We start from the raw sequence: 21,895 nt of genomic DNA on the forward strand, positions 1-21,895 counted from the left end.
TGGCTTAGTCCAGTTCAGTTTCTGGTAAATGGTAATCCCTCGGATAACAATAATAGGAGATTCTGATAATGATTGCTCCTTTGAGCAATGTAGTAAGAGCCCAGTTACACAAGTGGGAACAGAAGGAGAGGGAGAACAATAGTAATAGGAGATTGAATAGTGAGGCAGACACTTCGCTGCTTCAGCAGCAACAGGTGTGACTCCAGGATGATGCACTGTTTCCCTGGAGCCAGGGTAAAGGATATCAGTAAACGGCTGCAGGGTTTTCTGACAGTGGAGGGTGAGCAGTCAGAGTCATAGAGCTGTCACTTTCAGGCCAACTGCACAGGTATAAAGGGATCAGGTTCTGCAGCAAGAATTTAGGGAGCTAGTTATCAGATTAAGAATTAAGACCTCAAAGGTTGTAATCTCTAGATTAGTTCTGATGCCACATGTTAGTGAGTATAGGAACAGATAAATGTGTGGCTGAAACATGGGAACAGGAATGAGGGCTTTAGATTCCTATATAACTGGGTTCATTCTTGGGGAAAATGGGACCTGCACAAGTCCAAAAGATTGCACCCGAACCTGAATGGGATCAACATCCTCACACGAGGTTTTGCTCGTGTGGTTTGTTTGTGTTTAGACTAATTTAACAGGGGAGATGGGATATGGAGTAATGGTTTGGTTGGATGCGATATTCAAAGTCTGCCTAGAGGCAGTGCGAATGTAATCAAGTTAAGACAAGGTAAATAAGGGGACGGTGTGGATTAACACATGGGGATATGATATCATTGCTGTATAGGAGACATTATTGAGGGAGGGACAGGAGTGGCAATATTCTGGGTATAGAATTTGTATCAGAGATGGTAGGGTGATGTAAAAGTGGAAGTGCTCTTCAATATTGGTCAAGGAATCAATTACTGACATTGGAGAGATGTTACCTTTGGAGGTTTCTCAGATGAGGCCATATGGGTAGAACTTAAAAACAAAATGGGGCAATTGCTTTGCTGGGGATGGACAATACACTCCCAAATAGAGAGAGATAGAAAGACTGATGTAGGGGCAAATTTCGAAGAAATGTAAAAATAATAAGGGTAATAATAATAGGGCATTTCAAGCTCCCCAGTATTATCTAGGATAGACGAAGTGGAAAAGACTTAGAGAGGGCAGAACCAGGAGAATATTTGAAGACAGCGCATAGAAAGTCCTATAAGACAGGTTGGGGCGAGACATAATTTTAGCGATTTGAGCTGGCAAGTGGCCAACGTGTCAATGGGGAGAACATTTTAATGATCCATCATATTTAAAGTAATGCTGGATAAGGACAAAGCAAAGACTGGAAATAAAGGTTCTGAACTAGAGGTACACCAATTGTAAGATTATAAGATAGGATCTGGCCAAAGTGGACTGTGTTGTGGACCAGGCCAGACCCCCTCAAAACTTTTTAAGAAGGTAGTCCAGACCCTAACTTGTTGCTTTTTTTTAGGCAGATGTACAGTGGATATTCCAGGAGTGATACGGCTGGTCAAACCACTCAGGTTTAAACAAAACAGCATTTATTTAAGCAATATGGATGAAACATGAACAAAATAACACAGAATTTCAAATAACAACTTATTTGGTAACCCAACTAACTCTATTGCAACTTAACAAAGGAGTGCTTCCAATCCCTACAACATCCCACAAACACATACCTTGGCAAAAAGGTAAATTCAACACAGGGTCTTACAGGCTGGAGAGGTTTCAGAAAGTTCAGGCAAGAAACATCTGTTGAAACATGGAACTCTTTTCACTGGAGCTGCTTCTCTAGGTCCCCAGCAGTTTTGGACTCCTTGCTAAAACTAAACCAAACTAGAAAATAACCTGAACTTGGACTGGTCACACTGACCACACACTTGCCATTGTTTGAAGTAGCCATTTCCTGACACATCTGCCTTTACGACCCCTCTTGAAAACAAAACCAAGGACAACATAACCTTATTAAAAGGGCCGCATTGTCACAAACTGGGAGCAGCTACTTGCAGGAAAATCCAGAACAGTTAGAGTGCACAGCCAACATGTCCCCATAAGGGTGAAGGGTGGGACCAACTAATATAGAGAACCACAAATGTCAAAGGAGGTACAAAACTGGATTAGAAAAAAAAAGAGGAAGTTTATGGTAGATACCAAAGTCTCAAAACAGTAGATGCCCTGGAGGAGAATAAGAAGTGCAGGAAGTTGCTTAACAAAAAGATTAGAAGGGTGAAGAGGGAACATTAAAAACCATTGATGGGTAAAATAAAGGTGGCATTAGGGCAAGAGAATAATCATGGAAAGAGTAGGGCCCATTAAGGACCAAATTGGCTATGAAGTCAGAAGATATAGCTGAGGGTTAAATGTGTACTTTGCATTTGTATTCACAACAGAGAAGGACAACATAAATCTAGAAAGGGAGTGGGACTGTGGTATACTTGAACAAGTGAGCACTGACAAGGAGGTGATATTTGCGGTTTTAGCAGGCTTGAAAGTGGATATGTCACCAGGGCCAGGTATCCAAGACTGGTCTGATGAGACACACTCAATGTAAATGGTTCCTACTTTCCCAATGTATTTTAGAGCATGATGATGATGCCATATTAATGGCTACCCTGAACATGAAACAGGTATTATTTTATGCTGCAATAGGTTCTATCCAAAGAATTCACATAAGCAAAAATTTTATGTCTTGTGTGGAATCTTAAGAACTTGCACTCTCATAATTTACAATGCAGTTGGTCTATTGAAAGATGAGCATTTGCTCTTTTTCTTTTCGCACTCTAGATCCCCAGCAAAGAAAGTGTTGGGATTAAAAGAAGAAAAGAGAAATATTTATATTTAGATGGTGCCTTCACAACTCTCTGAAAAAGATGAAACATTTCATATTGCAATGAATTACTTTGGACTACAGCTGCTACCTAGGTAACAGCACATCAGCTGATACTGCAATCCTTTAATGCAGTGAAGTGAACTAAAAGCATCTACATTGAGGGGGAATCTCGACAGGTTTCAGCTAAAGCAGTAATTGGAAGTAATTTACACTACAAAGCCTAAATTCACCAATAGCATGAAATAACTGACTTGGAATTAAGAGTGTATTTAATGAAGAAAAAGTGGGATTGAAATCAGCCATGATCATATTGACCAATGGGGCAGCCTTGATGTGCATATGGTCTGGTCCTGCTCATATCTTTTTCATGCTTATATACAACAGAAACAGACAATGCAGAGTACCAGGCAGCATCCAACGAGCAGCGAAATCGACGTTTCGGGCAAAAGCCCTTCATCAGGAACCCCCGAAACGTCGATTTCGCTGCTTGTTGGATGCTGCCTGAACTGCTGTGCTCTTCCAGCACCACTGATCCAGAATCTGGTTTCCAGTATCTGCAGTCATTGTTTTTACCAATGCAGAGCACCAATCAACATAACTAAAACAGCCAGTATGACAGAGAAGTCAGTGAAAGTTGTGATCAAAGTGCACAGTTGTCTGGTTAACTGTACTTTGAACATGCTGTTTAATCCTGATCACAGAAGAAATTCTAGTGTTTGAAATAGAGCCTCAGGTATGTTCCGACTATAAATTTCAAGAGAAAGTTACACGTTCCAGGAAGCATCTGACAAATAACCCGATGGATTGTATAAGGAAAAAAAGATAGCATATGTTAGGTATACACAGCAGAGATTGAGTGAATCCTAAGAAGCATATAAAGGCAGTAGGGGTATCTTAAGAGGGAAATCAGGAGGACAAAAAAGAGACATGAGATAGCTTTGGCAAATAGGGTTAAGGAGACTTCAAAGGGATTTTATACATACATTATGGACAAAAGGGTAACTAGGGAGTTGAATACAACCCTTCAAAGATCAGCAAGGCAGTTTATGTGTGGAACTGCAGGAAATGGGAGGGATACTAAGCCAGTTTTTTGTGTCAGTGTTTACTGTGGTGAAGGACATGGAATATAAAGAATGTAGGGAAAGAAATGGTGACATCTTGAAAAATATTTATGTTACAGAGGGGGAGCTGCTGGATGTCTTGAAACACATAAAGGTGGATAAATCCCCAGGACCTGATCAGGGGTACACTAGAAGTCTGTGGGAAGCTAGGGAAGTGATTGTTTGGCTCCTCGCTGATATATTTGGATAATCAATAGTCACAATAACATGGTGCCACTATTTACGAAAGGTGGTAAGGAAAATCCAAGGAACTATAGACGAGTGAGCCTGACATAGGTGGTGGGCAGGTTTTTGGTGGGAATTCTGAGGGACAGGACGTACATGTATTTGGAAAGGCAAGGACTGATTAGGGATAGTCAACATGGCTTTGTGCGTGGGAGATCACGTCTCACTAAAATGATTGAGTTTTTTGAAGAAGTAACAAAGAGGATTGATGAGGGCAGAGTGTTGAACATGATCTATATGGACTTCAGTAAGGTGTTCAACAAGGTTCCCCATGGGAGACTGGTTAATAATGTTAGATCACATGGAATACAAGGAGAGCTAGCCATTTGGATACAGAACTGGCTCAAAGGTAGAAGACAAAGGGTGATGATTGACTGTTGTTTTTCAGATTGAATGCCTGCGACTAGTGGTGTACCACAAGGATCGAAGATGGGTCCACTACTTTTTGTCATTTATATAATGGATTTGGATGTGAACATAGGACGTATAGTTAGTAAGTTTGCAAATGACATCAAAATTGGAGGGGTAGTGGACAGCGAAGAAGGTTACCTCAGATTACAATGAGATCTTGATCAGATTGGCCAATCAGCCGAGGAGTGGCAGATGGAGTTTAATTTAGATAACTATGAGGTGCTGCATTTTGGAAAGGCAAATCAGTGCAGGACTTATACACTTAGTAGTAAGGTCCTGGGGAGTATTGCTGAACAAAGAGACCTTAGAGTGCAGATTCATTGTTCCTTGAAAGTTGGGTTGCAGGTAGTTAGGATAGTGAAGAAGGCATTTGGTATGCTGTCCTTTATTGGTCAGAACATTGTCTATAGGAGTTGGGAGGTCACGATGCGTCTGTACAGGACATTGGTTTGACCAGTTTTGGAATATTGCGTTCATTTCTGGCTCCTTCTTACCAAAAAGATGTTGTGAAACTTGAAAGGGTTCAAAAAAGATTTATAAGAATGTTGCCAGGGTTGGAGATTTGAGCTATAGGGAGAGGCTGAATAGGCTGGGGCTATTTTTCCTGGAGCATCAGAGGCTGAGGGATGACCTTATAGAGGTTTATAAAACCATGAAGGGGCACGCATAGGATAAACAGACAAGGTCTTTTCCCTCGGGTAAAAGAGACCACAACTGGAGGGCATAGGTTTAAGGTGACAGGGGAAATATTTAAAAGAGACCGAAGGGGCCACATTTTCATGCAAAGGGTGGTGCATGTATGGAATAAAGCTGCCAGAGGGAGGGATGGAAGCTGGTACAACGACAGCATTTAAGAGGCATCTCGATGGGTATATGAATAGGATCGGTTTAGAGGGATGTGGGCCTAGAGCTGGTAAATGGGACTAGATTAATTCAGGATATCTGGTCGGCATGGGCGGGTTGGACCGAAGGGTGTGTTTCCATGTTGTGCATTTCTATGACTCCATGACTTTATGTGAAAATGTAAAAGCAGTTGAGAAGATGAAGAAACACAAATATCAACTTATAATGGCTGTGACTGCGATCAGGGAGTTTTTCTACAGATTCAAAAAAAAATCAACATTTGGCAATAATTTCCAGAAGAAAGAGTGCTGATGAAAATCCTGTAATTGCATAAGAAACTTTGAGACACCACATAAGAAGGAGTGAGTGAATTAGCTGAACTGAATTGTTTAGCCAGCATTAATTATCTGCCGATGTTGTCAATCAACTTGTTCCGAAGTCAGGTGCATATGACTAGATTCTTAAATGGAGGAGCGGTGATTACCTTAAGGCAAAAATTTCAATAATACACTCTGAGGTATAGCTAAATTCAGCATATTCCAAATATTCTTTAATCATGTATCTTTTTATAGCTAACAACTCAATACCTGTTCCCCAAAGGAGTGAATGAACAATCAGTGAGACCTGTGAAAAAAAAACATATACCAACCAGTTCTGGGGACAACCAATGGCAGATCATCAGAGACAAACTAAAGAGTTTTCGGATGTACAACACTACTTATGCCATTACTGTAATTACTATTAAGAGAAACATCTTGACTTTCTGTGGTTTTGAACTCTCAGTTGTGCATACATTGTTGCTTATAGAGTTAAGAACTGAGGGAAGTTTTGTACGTGTGTGAAATGTGGTATCTCAGTCAGACATAGCTGTTAGCCACTTCACATCCCTCCTTTATCTGCTTTTAATATGGTCTTTATGGTGGACCAGAACTACAGCCGAGCAACCATGTTGAGACAAACCTGACTCCACAGTGGAAATGTAGCAGGAATTGAAACAGGTCAATTTGTTTCCTCCTCCTCAGGTATCTGTGGCAACTATATACTAAGATCTCCAAGGGGACCTGGGGAAGGAAACTCTAATGTTTCAAGTCCAGCTTCCCTTTCACTCTCTTCTGCCAATTATTTTGCATGTTACGTTATCTTGCAGGACTCACCCAGAAACGTCAGCACTGAGCTCGATGCCTGGTGTGACCAGCTTACTTTCTGACCATTCTTGTGACCTTTTGCCTAATTTACAATATGTGTTTTATGGTCCTTTTCTCCACTTGTGGAGAAGATGGTAAATGGTCCGGGTGAAAACCAAGTTTTTTAAAACTAATTCACTGGTGAGATGTGGTGTCGCTGACCAGGCCAGCATTTATTGCCCATCACTACTATCTTTGGGCTGCCTTTTTGAACCACTGCAGTCCATGTGCTGGAGGTTGACCTTCAAGGAAGCGAATTCCAAGATTTTGACCTAGTGACAGTGAAGGTACAATAATATATTTCCACATCAGGATGGTGCATGATTTCGAGGGGAAATTGCTGGTATTGTTCCCATATATGTGTTGTCCTTGTCCTTATAAATAGAAGTGGGTGTTGGATATATTGTCTGAAGATCTTGGGTGAATTTTTACAGTGCGTCGTGTTGATGGTACATACTGCTGTTCCTGAGAGTCAGTAAAGGAGGCAGTGAATGTTAGTGGATGTGGTGCCAATAAAGCAGGCTACTTTCTCTCTCTTCTACAAATGACAGTGGATACCTGATCACTTTTAATTTTAACTCTGAGATAATAATGTTTTGTTAAGGAAAAGGTATTTTTGGAAAATAGGCCAAAGCCGATATAGAGTTAAGCCACAGATCACCCATGAGTGCTGGAACAGGTTCGAGGCCCTGCATGGTCAACTCCTGTTCATATGGTATTTAGTTTCTTGAGTGTTGTTGGAGCTGCACTCATCCATGCAAGTGGGGGAGTATTCCATCAGACTTCTAACTTTCCTCTTGTAGATGATGGACAAGCTTAGAGGAGTCAAGAGGTGAGCTACTCGCTGCAGTATTCCTAACCTCTGATCTGCTGCTGTAGTCACTCTGTTTATATACTAAATCCAGTTTAATTTCTGGTCAATGGTAACCCCAAGGATATTGATAGTGGGGGATTCAGTGAAGGTAACATGGAATGACAAGGAGTAGAGGTTAGATTGTCTCTTATTGGAGATAGTCATTGCCTGGCATTATGTGGCGAAGCTTGGATATTGTCCAGATCCAGTGGGACTTCCTCAGTATCTGGGATGTCATGAATGATGCTAAACATTGTGCAATGATCAGAGAAGACCCCGACATCTGATCTTATCATGGAGAGAAGGTCATTGGTGAAGCAGCTGAAAATGGGCCTAGGACACTCCCCGAGGAACTCCTGCAGCGACGTTCTGGAGCTGAGATGAATGACCTCCAACAATCACAACTATCTTCCTATGTGCCAAGCAAGACTCCAGCCAGTGGAGAGTTCGTCCTCTGATACCCACTGACAACTGCTTGATGCCATGTTGTTATTTGTAGCCTCGATATCAAGGACTGTCATTTTCACCTCATTGTTCAATGTCAGCAGCAATTGTGGGTGTGTTTATCAGATCTGACTACTGCTTGTAGTAAACATGTCCTATGTTCACAGACTCAGATAATTTTGAAGTTACCTGTTAAAGAAAATGCTGCTATGAGATTATACTGGGGAGAAAGTGCCCTTGAACTTGGAATTTTCAATTTGGATATTGGGAGGGAGCGGTGGATAGGGATGAGCAATTCTTGTAAAAGTGCTGGGGCTGTCGGGTACTGAAAAACCTACCTTCGTGCAGGGGGCTTTGTCAAAAATATGAAATAGAAATTTAAAAACCATCCTGTTGGCCTTTCAACCTTCATCTCTCAATCCTTGTCACACTCATACACAACTCTCCAACAACAATTATGTCAACGTTTGCTTTCCACCCAGAGCCTATGACCCTTATACCCTCCATACCAACCTACACCTCTGTGCTTACACTACATAGCCCTTTATAGCCCCAATGCCAACTCAGTATCAATTCATCCCAATCCTGTACATCCTACCTCTTTTCTCTCACGCCTAACAGTCAACTTACCCAATCTCCATCGTGGGAAGATATTACGATCTATCTGCGATGAGGTTAAGTAAGGAACTTAAGTATTGAAGCATTCACTAGTTCAAAATAAACAGTTGTATGTAGTCCAGAAGTTGTTGCCCTCAGAGTCCTCACATTAACACCACACCCCATAAGACCACATGGCATCAGGTCAACTGCAGAAAAGGAAATCTCTTGCTATTTAGCACCTTGGTTGATAAATCAGTACTCCTCCATGTTGAACAGCAAATGGGAAAAGCAAAAAAAAGTGGGGCCAAAGAGTGCAGAATATACTATGTATTTCAGTATCCATAACTGAGAATGGCTTGGGAGGACAACTATTGACTGAGGCTGGTCAAGCCAAAAAGGACGTAGTTGGTAAACTAGATTGTGGCATTTGCTGAGGTAAGCAACAAGAATGAAAACACCCTTGTGCTTGTCCTCACCAACCTACCTGTCACAAATGCATCTTTCCAAGACTGTATTAGTAAGAATGACAACTGCCCAATCCTTCAGAAGACAAAGTGTTATGTTCACATTGAGGGTATTCTCCATTGTGTTGTGTGGCACTATCACCATGCTAAATGGGACAGATTTGGAACAGATCTAGCAAAACAGATTTGGGTATCCACGAGAACCTATGGGCCAACATTAATAGAATTATATTCAAAAATGGACCAAAGGGACTGTTCCTGTCCTATACATCTCTTTAACTGTATGTCTGCAAAGTTCAAAAATATACAGGTTAGGGGGATTTCCCTTTCTAAATTGCCCCATAGTGTCCTGGGATGTCCAGGTTAAGTAACAGGTAAAACCCCATGTGGGGTTATGGTGATAGAATGGGATACTGTTCAGAAGGACAGTACAGACCAATTGGGCTTAAAAGGCCTCTATCTGTAGTTCAGGGATTCTACTTTGAATACTTTTAAGGTGGACATAGACAGATTCTCAGCAGGTTAGGCAATATCTGTGGAGAGAGAAATAGAGTTAAACAATATGACTTCTTTAGACTTGGGTTGAACTGAACTTGAGTTCTGAAAGACAGTCATCCCAGAATTGCAGTGGTGGACTCTCCCTCTTTATGGGCATTTAAATGGGCATTGGATAGGCATATAGAGGATAGTGGGCTATTGTAGGTTAGGTGGGCTTGGGTCGACGCAACATCAAGGGCCAAAAGGCATGTACTGCGCTGTATTTTTCTATGTTCTATGTAGAATTGAAACATTAACTCTGTTTCTCTCTCCACAGATTCTGCTAGATCTGCTGAGCTTCTTCAGCATTCTCCATGCTTTTTTCAGATTTCCAGCATCTGCAGTATTTTATAGACAGATTCTTGATTAATGAGTGAGTTAAAGGGTGTCAGGCAAAGGCAGGAAAGTGCACTTGAGGCTGTGAGTGTATCCTGAAGAAGGGCTCATGCCCGAAACGTCGGCTCTCCTGCTCCTTGGATGCCTGACCTTCTGCGCTTTTCCAGCAACACATTTTCAGCTCTGATCTCCAGCATCTGCAGTCCTCACTCTCTCCTGCTATGAGTGTATCGACTGGTGCAGCAAACTTTGGGCCCTATTCCAACTCCAACTTAGTATGTACTTATATACAGAAAAAGTCTTTAAAGGGACAGAGCAGAAAAAGGCAGGTGCTATAGTTTGAGGCTAGGTACCTGGGAACAAGATTTAAAGAAGGATAAATAGTGGCCTGAATAACTACCTCCCTTCATATCTGGGTCCATTACCACAGTCTGTTTCATTCAACACAAGCTGCAGAGACACATTCCTTTCTTCTTTCCCTTTTCCTGTCCTGGCAGCCATCTGTGGCAACTTCTTCAGGGGAAGAATGGTGTTGGTACTGGTGGTTCTCATAGATTCCCTACAGCGTGCCCTTTGGCCCAACAAGTCCACACCGATCCTCCAAAGAGTAACCCACCCAGATCCATTCCCCTATTCTATTACTCTACATTTACCCCTGACTAATGCACTTAACCCACACATCCCTGAACACTACGGGCAAGTTAGCATGGCCAATCCACCTAATCTGTACATGTTTGAATTGTGAGAGGAAACTGGGGCACCCAGAGGAAACCAACGCAGACATGGGGAAAATGTCCAAAATCCATTCAAGGCGGGAATTGAACCCAAGTCCTGGTGCTGTGAGGCAACAGTGCTAATCACTGAGCCACTGTGCCACCCCTTGGGGGAAGAGAGCGATGGAATTTGGAGGATGGAACACAATTTCTAAGCATTATTTACATGTAATTCATAGAAAAGGGCTGTTGTATGTTTATTTGATAATCTCTTCTACCACATAATGAATTAATAATTAATGCTGCAGTTCATATTACATAATATAATAGCACCATGCTTCTGCTTTAATAGTGTATCACATAGCGATTCAAATCATGTGTTCAAGCTTGAAAGGATTGCAGTGTAATAGTAATCTACCACTGTGAGTCTACTTGCAATTATTCAGGTCACACAGGCATTGTTTTGTTGTTGTTATCGAAGCATTTGCTAAAAAAGGAAAAACAAATGTTGAATCATAGCATATTGCCAAGTCTCTCCTGCATGCTGTTTGCATAGATGAGAGTTACAAGCACTTTTAAGGTTATAACACATCTCAACGCTGGGAAAGGTTCAATAAACATATTCAAGTTTTCACTTGTATGGTTCACAATGTCATTTCGACCTCAAATTCTGGTTCATGCTCTCACCTGTACATACTCAGAGCTGATCATATGACATACTTATAGTATTACAAATTATAGGTTTAAAGTATAACTTTTCTCAGAAAGTTGAACCCACTCTACACTCTTAGCCAACAAAGAAAACTCACCTCTACATGCTACATATCTTTACCTCCATGTTAACCATCTATCTGGCAAAATGATCATTTCTCACAGCAGCAATTACAATAGCAATACTGCTGTTTTAATCACGGAGGCTGGTTGGGAGAACAATTTACAATTGCTGGAAACATTACGTCCAAGTTTAGTGGTGTAAGGAGAGACTGAGAATTTTCATACAATTTATTCAATCACTGATCTGAAAAAATACCTCTTCTGGAATTAACTTTCTAGGCTTCAGTGCTGGTGTGATGTGTTCCTGTTTACTTGGGAGCATGTATTGCAGTAGTAACCTGCATTGTTATATGTATGTTACAACTGGAGATCTATCTGGAATTTCCAGCTCTCACTACTTGCTATTGGAAGGATTTGTAGGTTGATACTTAACCTGTTTAGCTAAGTTTGAATACACCTTTGTTGGCCATCAAGTCCTGAAGTGTGGCTTGTATCTGGAGCTTTCAATTCAGAGGCAGGATACTTCAGTGTACCACAATACTGGAGTACAAGTTTCAATTCAGAACGTGTGAAGTATGCAACTTGTTGCGCTCCATACAACTGAATTTTCCAATATTCTCCCGATACCCCATCCCTTGGAGCTGCGTTTTACTGGTGACAATTAAATGAGGCCCAAACGAAGTCAACCATAGCTTGCACCACAGGCCAGCAGATGAAACCTCTGCTGTGCCCATTTTGGGCACATCTTTTTCAGTGTTTACTTTAATAAAATTAAATAAAGACTGTTGGAAATAATTTACTAAATAATGAGTCAGCATGCTTTAACTGTAAAATTTAAAAAAAGAGCTACATTTGTTGGATCTGAAACAAACACCAAAACCAAAATTGTTAGATAAACTCAGCAGGTTTGCCAACATCTCTGCAGAGAAAATAAAGTTCATGTTTCTAATCATGTTCTGAAGAAAGGACACACCCACTGTCTTCTCTGTCCTCAGATGCTGAGTTTCTCCAGCACTCTGTGGTTTCCTTTCAAAAGTAGTTAATCTTAATGTTTCAACTTGATAAACTACAAAGTAACGCAATTTATCCCAATATTAGCAATGATGGATACAAAAATCAATATCATTTGGGAAAAAAAAGGGTAATTTTCAAGTGTAGAAGTAAACTGGTCTCCCTATTACCTAATTTGCAGTTCTACTGACTTCAGTTAAAAATCAGGAGGGTGGGCTAGTTTATTGGCCCTTTTTTACAATCTATGGCTAAATTGCTGCTTATACATTCATCTTTGCTGGGACGATTGATCTTTCCCCATTTGTCGACTTAGTTGGTATCATGTTGTCTTATTGGTGGAAATGTTGTTTCAAAGTCTGCATCTGCTGGAGTGAGCTCATAATCCAAACAAGTACATTCTCAGTTCACTTGCTTCAATCTACATGTTAAACGAAGACCCCAGCTGCCTGCTGAATTGAACAAGTGCCTTTTAAAATTCCTCATAACACCAATTGTAGAAGAGAAGGTAATTTTCCAGGTGTCCTTGTCAACATTCCTTCCTAGGCATCTTACCCAAAAATAGATTGAGATTTCATCTTAACAGTGTTTGCAGCTTCTTTCAGACTTCCAATGTTGCATTTACATGGAAGATACTATGAGAGAGTTCTAAGACTAATGAAGTGTACTATGAATACAGGTATTGAACCATGTGCTCTCCTTTTCCAACTCTTTCACATGTGACTGCAGCTTTTCAGTATTCCTGGATTTATTATTTCTATTTCTTATTGCAAGATATTTGGTTAATGAATAAATATCAACACGTAGTTCCAAAGATTTGCTTTACTTACTGAAAGCCAGTTGCAAGTTCCAGCCTTCCTGTAAGCTAACTCATACTCCAGTTCCTTTGAAGTACTCCATGTCAGTTTTAACTGCCCTTCATGTTTTGTGTACTTTATGTCAGAAGGTGTTGCAGGTTTTTCTGAAACAATCAAAATACACCAATTGAATTGCAATTATGCAAATTTGTCATGCATTTATTCTTCCCAAATGTGGCCTCCTGAACAATTCAGAGACTGCATTGTTCTTCATGACAAAAAAAAAGCATCAGCTTCTATAAGATGATTAGGGGTTTAGATAGGGTAGATACTAAGAACCTTTTACCGCTAATGGAGTCAGGTGTTACTAGGGGACATAGCTTTAAATTAAGGGGAGGTAGGTATAGGACAGATGTTAGGGGTAGATTCTTCACACAGCGGGTTGTGAGTTCATGGAATGCCCTGCCCGTATCAGTGGTGAACTCTCCTTCTTTATGGTCATTTAAGCGGGCATTGGATAGGCATTTGGAAGTTATTGGGCTAGTATAGGTTAGGTAGGATTCGGTCGGTGCAACATCGAGGGCCGAAGGGCCTGTACTGCGCTGTATCCTTCTATGTTCTATGTTCTATGTTCTCTGATAATCCTCATGATTTGGCTCAATTTTACATTCATAACATTCATTTTGCAAGATCTGTAGAGTTGGTGCAATATATAATTAATTAACATTCTGATCCTTGCTCATCTGTTCTACCAGGAGGTAAACCAATAATACTGCCATGTTGTAAACAAAAAAATGCTGGAAATCACAGCAGGTTAGCTCTGATTAAGAGTCATCGAGACTTGAAACGTTAACTTGCTCTCTCTCTCTCTCCATGGATGGTGTCTGACCCACTGGGATCTCCAGCAGTTTTTGTTTTCAGTACAGATCTGCAGTAATTTGCTCCTATAATGCTGTCATGTTTTCAGGAATGTGATTACACTGTTTATTTTTGCAATGAAATTAATATTTGAATAACATTTGCTGGGCAGTTAGAAGATACTTGTTGCTTGGAGTTAAAAAAAAAGTGGTACATTTGCATAGGAAAGAGATAAAAATGGAAAGTTGCGATGTAAAACATATTTTGTATATTGTGCAATTGTAGATGCTTTCCACAGCTTTATTGTATTAAGGAAACAAACCTATTTGATTTATCCATCATAAAAGTCTCACAGTAAACCAATAGGATCAAGGTCGACTAAAGGAATAATAACAGGAATAATAATCAATATTATGCAATAGAAATTAATAGACAATGGGAGCAAAAGTAAGGGATAGTGGCAGATAGCTCATTAAAGCACTCAGGCTAATGGTGCACAGAGGTGAATACTATATACAGCATATTGCTAGAGGGATAGAACTCAGAGAGTGTTTTTATAAATTCATTCAGGAGATATGGGAATCATTAGCAATGTAGGCATTTAGTTCTCATTCCTAGTTTTCTTTCAGTTGTTGGATGTGGTCTTCTTCTAGAAACACTACAATGTGAAGAAGAAGAAATATCGAAGATTTTTAAAAATACATTCATGCAATGTGGGTATTGCAGGCCTGGCCAGTCTTTATGAGGAAGATGTGTTACATGGAGGGGAATTTGCAGATTATGGCATTCACATGCTCTTCCTGACTTGGTCATTTCAAATATGGGAGGTCATGTATTTTGATAGTGCTGCCGAAGAAGCCTTGGTGATCGCAAACGTTAGCCTAATTACACATTTCTAAACAGGGAGAGCGCATTCAAGATCAGGAGAGAAAAACAGGAAGAGAAAGAGGCCGGGATGAATGTATGAAACCAAATGTCCAGGAAAAATGAAGAGGTTTATCACATATCTTTCTACTAATTATGATGGAGTAAATCTCCCTCTTTAGAGAGAACAAACATCATGGGACATGGAAAAAAGGAAATAAAGTGTCTAGTATAAGACAGCATTTGCTAATGGGGCTAAGAAATGTAACTTAATGAGGACAAAGAAACAGATATAGCATACTTTTGTAAGAAGAATGATGGAATGACAGAATGCGACCGATACTAAATTAAAAATACACCAGATCTTAAAACCTAACACGTTTGCAACAGCAGCAAGTTACACTGGACATGTGTCATATGACTGAAGATCTGACTGAGCAGCAGGGTAGCTCAGTGGTTAGCACTGCTGCCTCACAGGACCAGGGATCTGGATTCAATTCCATCCTTGGGTGACCATCCATGTGGAATTTGCAATTTTTTCCCTAATCTGTATGGATTTCCTCTGGGTGCTCTGGTTTCTACCCGCAGTCCAAAGATGTGCAGGTTAGGTGGATTGGCTAAGCAAAAATGCCCACAGTATGCAGGGAATTGCAGGCTAAGTGAATTAGCCATGGGAAATGTAGGATTACAGGGATAGAGTACAGGGCTGAGTCTGAGTGGGATGCTCTCAGGAGGGTTGGTGCGGACTTGATGGGCTGAATGGCCTGGCTCCACACTTTGGGGATTCTATAGTAAGTAAAGAGTGTGCAACCATGTCTAAGGCAAAAGATATACATAGAGCTGTCTTTGGTAAGATCTGAAAGGGCAAGAATCTGTTGTGAGACAACTGTGTGAGATGGCAAAAAGGAACACAATTGGAGAATCAGCCTTCTACAACAGTTTACTTACTCTGTGACACTGTCCTGTGATGATCTTGACCTTAAATTAGCCATTAATAAGCTGCATCATATAGAAGATGGGCACTTGGCAATGGGGACTTTTGCCAGTCAAAAAACTGACTATTACATAGAACATAGAACATAGAAGGATACAGCGCAGTACAGGCCCTTCGGCCCTCGATGTTGCGCCGACCGAATCCTACCTAACCTATACTAGCCCAATAACTTCCAAATGCCTATCCAATGCCCGCTTAAATGACCATAAAGAAGGAGAGTTCACCACTGATACGGGCAGGGCATTCCATGAACTCACAACCCGCTGTGTGAAGAATCTACCCCTAACATCTGTCCTATACCTACCACCCCTTAATTTAAAGCTATGTCCCCTAGTAACACCTGACTCCATTAGCGGTAAAAGGTTCTTAGTATCTACCCTATCTAAACCCCTAATCATCTTATACACTTCTATCAGATCTCCCCTAAACCTTCTCTTCTCCAATGAGAACAGCCCCAAGTGCCTCAGCCTTTCCTCATAAGATTTTCCTACCATTCCAGGCAATATCCTGGTAAACCTCCTCTGCACTCGTTCTAAAGCTTCCACATCCTTCCTATAGTATGGCGACCAAAACTGCACACAATACTCCAGATGAGGCCGCACCAGAGTCTTATACAACTGCAACATGACCTCAGGACTCCGGAACTCAATTCCTCTGCCAATAAAGCCCAGTACACCATATGCCTTCCTCACAGCACTATTTACCTGGGTGGCAACTTTCAGAGATCTGTGTACATAGACACCAAGATCCCTCTGCTCATCCACACTACCAAGTAGCCTACCATTAGCCCAGTAATCCATCATCTTGTTATTCCTACCAAAGTGAACGACTTCGCACTTAGCTACATTGAATTCCATTTGCCACATTTCCGCCCAGCTCTGCAACTTATCTATATCCCGCTGTAACCTACCACTTCCTTCCTCACTATCCACAACTCCACCGACTTTTGTGTCATCCGCAAACTTGCTTACCCAGCTTTCAAGTCCTTCCTCTAGATCATTTATAAAGATAACAAAAAGCAATGGTCCCAAAACAGATCCTTGTGGTACACCGCTAGTAACTGCGCTCCAAGATGAACATAATCCATCAACTACTACCCTCTGTCTCCTTCCAGCCAGCCAATTCCTAATCCAAACCTCTAATGTATCCTCAATGCCATACCTCCGAAGTTTTAGCATTAGCCTACCATGGGGAACCTTATCGAACGCCTTACTAAAATCCATATACACAACATCTACTGCTTTACCCTCATCCACTTCCTTGGTCACCTTCTCAAAGAACTCAATAAGGTTTGTGAGGCACGACCTGCCCTTCACAAAACCATGCTGGCTATCCCTGATCACGTTATTCCTACCCAGATGTTCATAAATCTTATCCCTTACCATTCTCTCTAAGACTTTGCCCACCACTGAAGTCAGACTCACTGGCCTATAGTTGCTAGGGCTATCCCTACTCCCTTTCTTGAACAATGGGACCACATTCGCTATCCTCCAGTCCTCTGGTACTATTCCTGTTGACAACGATGACATAAAAATCCAGGCCAATGGCTCTGCTATCTCCTCCCTAGCTTCCCATAGGATCCTGGGGTAAATGCCATCAGGCCCAGGAGACTTATCTATATTCATCCTTTCCAATATTCCCAAAACCTCTTCCCTGCATATTTCCAGGGCATCCATTCTAATTATTTGTGATTCCATATTCACATCAGCAACAGTGTCCTGTTCCTGAGTGAATACTGATGAAAAGTACTGATTTAATGTCTCTCCAATCTCCTCCGCCTCCACACACAACTTCCCACTACTATCCTTGACTGGACCGATACCTACCCTAGTCATCCTTTTATTCTTGACATACCTATAGAAAGCCTTTGCTGGCTTCCTGAATTGGCACATGAGGTACAATGCTTCTTAAAATAAAGTCTACCTCAGGAGTATTTGGAACTTGCCAAGTGATCATAAACTGGCCTTAGAATTACATTTTTTGCACAAATGGTGTAAATTTCTAACTTTCAGTATAAGTATGTAAATGCTCGAAAAGCTAAATTTGTTCTAAGGGTTTTAGTTAAGGACTTAAAAGACATTTTAGCAGTTTATTGGAAAAAAGTATTCTCAGCCTTAAGAAAGACCTTTGTTGTAATCCTACAGTGAATTGTTGAAAACACAATTGGTACTAACGTTACCACAGAAAAAAAACTGTGTTAATCATGTGACATGATAATGCAGCAAAAAAAAGCTCTTGAATACTATTTTGAAAAGCTTTGAGACTTGACCTGTATGACTGGTTTTTCATCCAATTACTACATTTTTCCTTGCACTTTGATACACATTTTGAAACAGGAATTCATGTCTGATGATTAGGTCCTTTTGGAGAAAACAGTTCAAGAAACTGAAACATGAATGAGGTGCTTACCAGAAATTCAGGTTCATTACCTGAATCTTTAGGAATCAATGTGATGGATGTTGTATTCTGGTACATTTTACTTCTCTGTTCTACTGTTGTTATCGATATTGTTGTATTTTCCGAAATGTAAAAATATTTTCGTTCAATTACGTAAAAAGTGCCAGTGATGGCGGTAAATTTTGTGTTGAGGGAAGAGGTTTTTCCAATTCTGAAAAACGAAACGGGGTTATTGTAAATTTCAATGATTTTACTCAAGTGCAATCATTAGACAAACATACAAATTTGATAGCAGAAAGAAGCAATTTGATCTCTCGAGCCTGTTCCATCATTCAATAAGATCATGGCTGATTTGTGTTTGGAAATCTACATTCCTACCTGTACCATAATAATCTTTGAGTCCCTCGCCTAACAAGAATCTATCCTTCAGATATCCTTGCAGAGTCCCAGTGTTATTCAACTCTAACAGAGAAAGAAAATTCTCCCCGTCTCTGTCCTAAGAGAGCAACCCTTAACTTTAAACATCTCCTCGATTTCTGGGCTTACCCACAAAATGAAACATCCTCTCCTGGTCAAGATCATTCAGGAACTTATACATTTCAATCAAGTTGCCCCTCATGTTCCAAACTCTTGCGGAAACAAAACTAGCCTGTTCAACCTTTCCACCTCCTTTCGGGTGCCATTCAAGTAAACTTCCTCTTATCAGACTCTAACATATTTATGTCTTTCCTTAAAGATACAAAACAAAACTGCACACTGTACAGTGATCTGGCCAAGTGAGATACTATCCTCACTTTTATGTTCAATTCCTCTCATAGTAAAGGTTGCCTTCTTAGTTACTTTTCATACCTGCAGGTTAACCTTTTGAGTAACAAAAAAAAATCTTTTGTGACTCAGGCATACTTCGAGAATACGTGGTTTCCTCTGTACCTGGATATTCTGCAGTCATTTTGGTTCAAGTAAGGTTCCAGTTTTTTGTTCTTCATGCCAAAGTAAACAACTTCACATTCTTCTATATTATATTCCATCAGCGAGATTTTTGCCCACCCATTTCACCTAAACATACACATCTGCATCCTCCTTATCTTCTCTTCTCCACAATATTGTTTATTGTCTTATTTATAGGTAACCGAGCTCTGTTTTCAATTTAGCTTTCAACATTGTGTAGAGGAGTTTAGAACCTATGGTTGTGAAAGCATTAGACAAAAACGAACATGCGGTTTCATTCAGAGAAGCAGAAATGGTGTGTTACTTTTCACAAAGCAATAAATGCAAGGGACATGGGCAGTGAAGTTCCAAATTCTGTCATTTGCCACTGGAGATACTGTGAAGTAAGATACCTGGCCAACATCTCAAACCAACAAAATGGCAGCAAACATACAAAGAGCATCTTTGGGAAGCAACTGTCTGCTTAACACCAAGACACTCAGAAGATTTGTTGCAATTTATGAGATGGATTCACACAAAAGTAGAACTTCTGCTTTTAAAACTGGTTTGCACATAAATCATGAACATCTGTTGAAACCTCATGATTTTGAATGCAGAGTATTTTATAAAAGATGTGATGAGGATTCTGGGAAATTCAAGATGGAGTATGGGAAAAAATTCTGGCTGTAACAGCTGCTCCTTTTTTGAGGTATTTTAGGTGTTGGAGGTGATTTCCTCGAATTCCAGGAGCAGCAATTATTGTTTTATATGCTGTTGCATTGTTTTGGAATTTTGGAAAAAAAAGTCAAAACAACAGCAGTTTTAAAAGGGAGAAGAACTGCCTTTGCTGTTTGAATTCATATATTGCTGGATAGCGGAGTGCATCTGGGAAAATTAACAAACAGTGAAATTCACAACTCACCTTGGAGGAACTGTTGGGTGAGGTTCACAGCACAGAATCAGATAAGTTAGTCGTTGTTTTAAGTGCTGCCTACAGAGAATCTGCAGTAGTGAGTAGAATAGGTTCTTTCTTGATTATATGTTTTTGGAGATATGTCTCTTGATTAAACTTAAATATAAGCCATAACTATTAATTTAACCTGGGGCAGTGTTTGTAGTGGAATAAGACGGTGTTATTTTCTGGGTCTGTAGATTGTGAAGGAGCAAAAATGGCCTTTAACAGTGTGATATGTACTTCTTGTCAGATGTGGGAGTTTAAAGAGAGTTTAAGGGTTACTGTGGATTATATCTGCCATAAATGCTGTTGGCTGTGAATCGTATCAGATTGAATGGATCGGTTGGAGAGACAGTTAGTAGCAATGAGGAATTTGCAACAGCAACAGTATGTGATGGATGGCAGTTATAGGAAGGGGGGAAAGTCTCAGATACAGTCACTTGGATGGGTTAACTCCAGGAAAGGTAAGAGTGATAGGCAGCTAGTGCAGGAGTCTTTTGTGGATATATCCATTTCAAACAGGTATGCTGTTTTGGAAAATGTAGCGGGTGATGGATTCTCGGGAAATGTAGCACGAACAGCCAAGTTTCTGGCTCTAATGCAACGAGGAGTACAGCGGGTTCCAAGAGATCAATTGTGTTAGGGGATTCTGTAGTTAGAGGTACAAACAAACATTTCAGTGGCCAGCAGCGAAAAAGCAGAATGGCATGTTGCTTCCCTGGTGCCAGGATCAAGGATATCTCAGAGAGGGTGCAGAATGTTCTCACGGGGGAGAGGGGCCAGCAAGAGGTCATTGTCCACATTGGAACCAACAACATAGGAAGGGAAAAGGTTGAGATTCTGAAGGGAGATTACAGGGAGTTAGGCAGAAAATTAAAAAGGAGGTCCGCGAGAGTAGTAATATCTGGATTATTCCCAGTGCTACGAGGCTAATGAGTGGGACCCAAGGAGATAGTGAAGAAAGAGATCAGTCTGAGACTGGAACAATTGAGAACAGAAGCGAGTCAAACAGTCAGGGCAGGCAGGGACAAGGTAGGACTAATAAATTAAACTGCATTTATTTCAATGCAAGGGGCCTAACAGGGAAGGCAGATGAACTCAGGGCATGGTTAGGAACATGGGACTGGGATATTATAGAAACATGGCTCAGGGATGGGCAGGACTGGCAGCTAAATGTTTGAGGATACAAATGCTACAGGAAGGATAGAAAGGGAGGTGAGAAAGGAGGAGGGGTGGCATTTTTGATAGGGGATAGCATTACAGCTGTGCTGAGGGAGGATATTCCTGGAAATACATCCAGGGAAGTTATTTGGGTGGAACTGAGAAACAAGAAAGGGATGATCACCTCATTGGGATTGTATTATAGACCCCTAATAGTCAGAGGGAAATTGAGACCAGCGACCATAATTCTGTTAGATTTAAAATAATGATGGAAAAGGATAGACCAGATCTAAAAGTTGAAGTTCTAAATTGGAGAAAGGCCAATTTAGACGGTATTAGGCAAGAACTTTCGAAAGCTGATTGCGGGCAGATGTTCGTAGGTAAGGGAAGGCTGGAAAATGGGAAGCTTTCAGAAATGAGGTAACAAGAATCCAGAGAAAGTATATTCCTGTCAGGGTGAAAGGAAAGGAAAGGCTGGTAGGTATAGGGAATGCTGGATGACTAAAGAAATTGAGGGTTAAGAAAAAGAAGGAAGTATATGTGGACCCGCAGAAAATGGGGGAGATACTGAATGAGTACTCTGCATCAGTATTTACTATGGA

General features: G+C 40.7%; 1 protein-coding gene across 2 annotated transcripts in view; it reads right to left on the reverse strand.

The window, feature by feature from the left end:
- Positions 1-21,895, reverse strand: part of LOC132827020 (interleukin-31 receptor subunit alpha-like) — a 94,924-nt gene that overhangs the window by 35,517 nt on the left and 37,512 nt on the right. For both annotated transcript variants that reach the window (XM_060843403.1, XM_060843393.1), the window contains exons 4-5: positions 18,283-18,461; positions 13,171-13,301 (exon numbers count right to left, since the gene is read on the reverse strand). In XM_060843403.1, the coding sequence (XP_060699386.1) occupies positions 13,171-13,301; positions 18,283-18,461 (310 nt within the window). The remainder of the gene's footprint in view (positions 1-13,170; positions 13,302-18,282; positions 18,462-21,895) is intronic.

Source organism: Hemiscyllium ocellatum, chromosome 2, assembly GCF_020745735.1.
Source record: "Hemiscyllium ocellatum isolate sHemOce1 chromosome 2, sHemOce1.pat.X.cur, whole genome shotgun sequence".
NCBI lineage: Eukaryota > Metazoa > Chordata > Chondrichthyes > Orectolobiformes > Hemiscylliidae > Hemiscyllium > Hemiscyllium ocellatum.